We start from the raw sequence: 2,932 nt of genomic DNA, 5'->3' as shown, positions 1-2,932 counted from the left end.
CCACTCTGCAGGTTGACAACTTTTCATGTTTTCAATTGAATTGCCTCCATTGCGCGGCTCTTATCGGCTAGAATTCAAGTTTTCCTGGCCGTGTGATTTTTCCAAAAATTTTAACTTTGCCTTTTTGTGGCTGAGCTAGGTATATGTATGTATATGGTACTTATATATTTTTTTTTCATTACTGTGTGCCGTTACTCTTGTTACGGTCGTTAGCCCCCGGGGGCGGGTCTCTGGGCTGGAGGCGTGGCACTTGAGCTTAGCCTACTCAAGAACGATTTGCAAGAAACATTTCAAAATGTCAGCCGCACGGCTACGAAATGAATGCCAGAATGCCAGGCGAAATGGCAAAAGCAAACGTTAAACTTTTTGCACCAGTTAAGCTCAAATTTCTTAGCCCAGTTCTCTGGGCCAAAAAGTCGACTTTTCTGCCATTAGCCGTCGGCTGTGATTGATTGACTAATGCCGCAATTTGCCTGTCTCTCCCACCGATGTGTTTACATTCAGAATCTATTCGACTGTTTACGCGCCGGCCAAACATTTATTTTTTAATGCGCTAACCATGGAAATGGATTAATTTTATTTGGTATTGCGTTTGATTTATTTGATTTATTGCTGCCGAAGAGAACATAAAAGGAATTTTTGTAAACCGATTTTGAAGGCAGAGGTCAATTGAAATCGATTTGATAAACAATAACATATTTTATGTTTAATGAACACCTTTTGTTTGTCTCGCTGGGGTTTTGTGCGCAGTTTGCTGAAGCGGAAACTGCGTCAATCAAAGCAGCTTACCCCGTTTTCCTTCACTACCCGCGTAAGTGAAGCGTTTGCAACGCCTAATGAGCCGTGACTATAGCCTCTTCTTTTTACCCCTTAAAACCTTAGAAGTAAGCACACAAACAATAAAATGCAAGTGCAAAATTACTCAAAATGTCAAAATGTCGAGTCATTTAAAGGGCAGCAGCACATCCAACCCCTTTTCTGCAGCCCCCATTCTGCTGCGAGAAAACTAACAAAGTGCTCTAATCGAGCCAAGGGGCATTTGCTGGAGCTGCTGCTGTTGCTGTTGCAGCTGCACTTTCCACTTTCCACTTTCCACCTCCGCATCCGCATCCGTGCCCCCAAAAACCCGCCTTCTAGATGCTTTCATCGTGCACTGAAAACAAACTATCATCTATTGCGAGTTATCTGTTCCTGAAACTCACTGCTCGGATATTGAAAACATTTGTAGTTGCTGACGTTGCCATACACAAAATTATATCATTTTTATGGAGGGGGGTTTTCCGCTTTAATTGCTTAATTCTATTTGCTTTATTGCATGTATATGGCCCCATATAAAACAGATATAAATCATTCGTGACTTGTGTGCATACTGTATAGTGAATGTTGGTCGCAAAAAACCTTTAATCAGCTTTAAGAAAAACTATTTTAATAACTGATTAAGTATATTCATTTGACCTGCTTAGTATCAAAATGAATAAAATGATTAGTTTTCTCTCTGTGTAGAACTTAGAAGGCAGATGCTGGGAGGGGCGTAGGGCGTGGGGCAGTGGGCGTGGCTCCGTGTTGACGCATGTTGACTATGCCTTTGAATGGCTGCCGTGCTTGTCGGTGGGTAATTTGCAATGCAGAAAAACCAACAGGGCGCTAAAAAGAAGAAGAGTGTTTGGAGAGCTGTGGAGGTGGGGAGCTCACTGGGGGGACAACATAAATATTCAGCGAGAAACGTCATATTTACATTTAGTCTAGGCTGATAATCCGGCACCGTGGGAAGCCCCTCTGGAATGGTGCTGGCTGGATTCCCCTGGCCACCATCGGTTATCTGCCCCCGACTGACATTTGTCCGTCATTCGTTCGGCTGCTTATCGCAGCAGCTCAAATAAAAAGTCCCCAATCTGCGACTCGTTTGTCTGGCACTGGGCTATAAAAGCAGCGCCATCTCAGCGCTCAAAGCATCAATCAATTCCCATCACCGAGCTAAGATGCAACTTAATCTTGGAGCGATTTTTCTGGCACTGCTGAGTGTGATGGCCATGGCTACATCGGTCCTGTCGGAGCCTCATCGTCAGCAGGGACCCATTTTCGATACGAGGCCGTCGCCCTTCAATCCTAACCAACCCCGACGACCGGGTCCCATTTATTGAATTGTCCGTGGGAAATTCACACTGCTGATGTCGTTAACACATTGACACAATTAATACAATTAAACTGAAACTGAACATCAAAGCTTGTCGTTGGGTAATTATATTAATTCCACGCTGAAGGGGGAGGGAGCAAAGGGCACAGGTGACTGGAGTCCAATCAGGAATTCCCTTTCACCGAATTCACCCAGAATTATGAGGAGGCTGAGTGCCTCGCTGATTGTTCGGCGCTTAAGGCTTCTGCAATGGTATTCAATCCATAAATTTTAGTGGCAACTGTGATTGAGCCAACATTGGAATGCAGAGCAGTGCAGAGCACTCGAATGCAATTTAATTAGCATTTTGCATTTTGCATCTGCTTGGCTAGCGGGGCGTATGAGTAATCACGGTTGCCATCGATTGCCATTCTCTGTAGTATACTACACTATTTATTTAGATGCATATATTTAGATGCAAATAAAAATTGAGTACGCGCAAACATTTCAATGAGCTTCACACACAAAAACGACAATTTCTTCCTCACACTCTCCGCCTTTTTCTGTCTATTTTCAGCTGCGATCCAAGAAAAGCGCTAAGAAAAACACTTGCAAAAATTAGCAGCAGCAGCTGATGGACAAATGGGCGGTTGGCGGCGTGCGGAGCGGGAGGCCGTTGCGTCTATAAATAGTGTTTGAACACTTTCTGCGCGTGACAGCTGTGACAGCGGCCATGACGTCATTGGCTGGATGAGCCACGTCACGGATGCGGTATAAACTGGTCTGTTAATACTGGCTAAGGCCAATGAAAGCATATCG

General features: G+C 44.3%; 1 protein-coding gene across 1 annotated transcript; it reads left to right on the top strand.

Annotated features, from left to right (window-relative positions):
* The first annotated feature begins 1,941 nt into the window (after positions 1-1,941).
* LOC120445924 (metchnikowin) lies at positions 1,942-2,223 on the top strand. The gene has a single exon (XM_039626583.2). It carries the CDS (start codon positions 1,980-1,982, stop codon positions 2,139-2,141), a length of 162 nt encoding a protein of 53 aa, XP_039482517.1. The 5' UTR covers positions 1,942-1,979; the 3' UTR covers positions 2,142-2,223.
* Positions 2,224-2,932: the final 709 nt, after the last annotated feature.

This window comes from Drosophila santomea, chromosome 2R, assembly GCF_016746245.2.
Source record: "Drosophila santomea strain STO CAGO 1482 chromosome 2R, Prin_Dsan_1.1, whole genome shotgun sequence".
Lineage (NCBI taxonomy): Eukaryota > Metazoa > Arthropoda > Insecta > Diptera > Drosophilidae > Drosophila > Drosophila santomea.
This window is presented reverse-complemented; position numbering and strand designations above follow the sequence as displayed.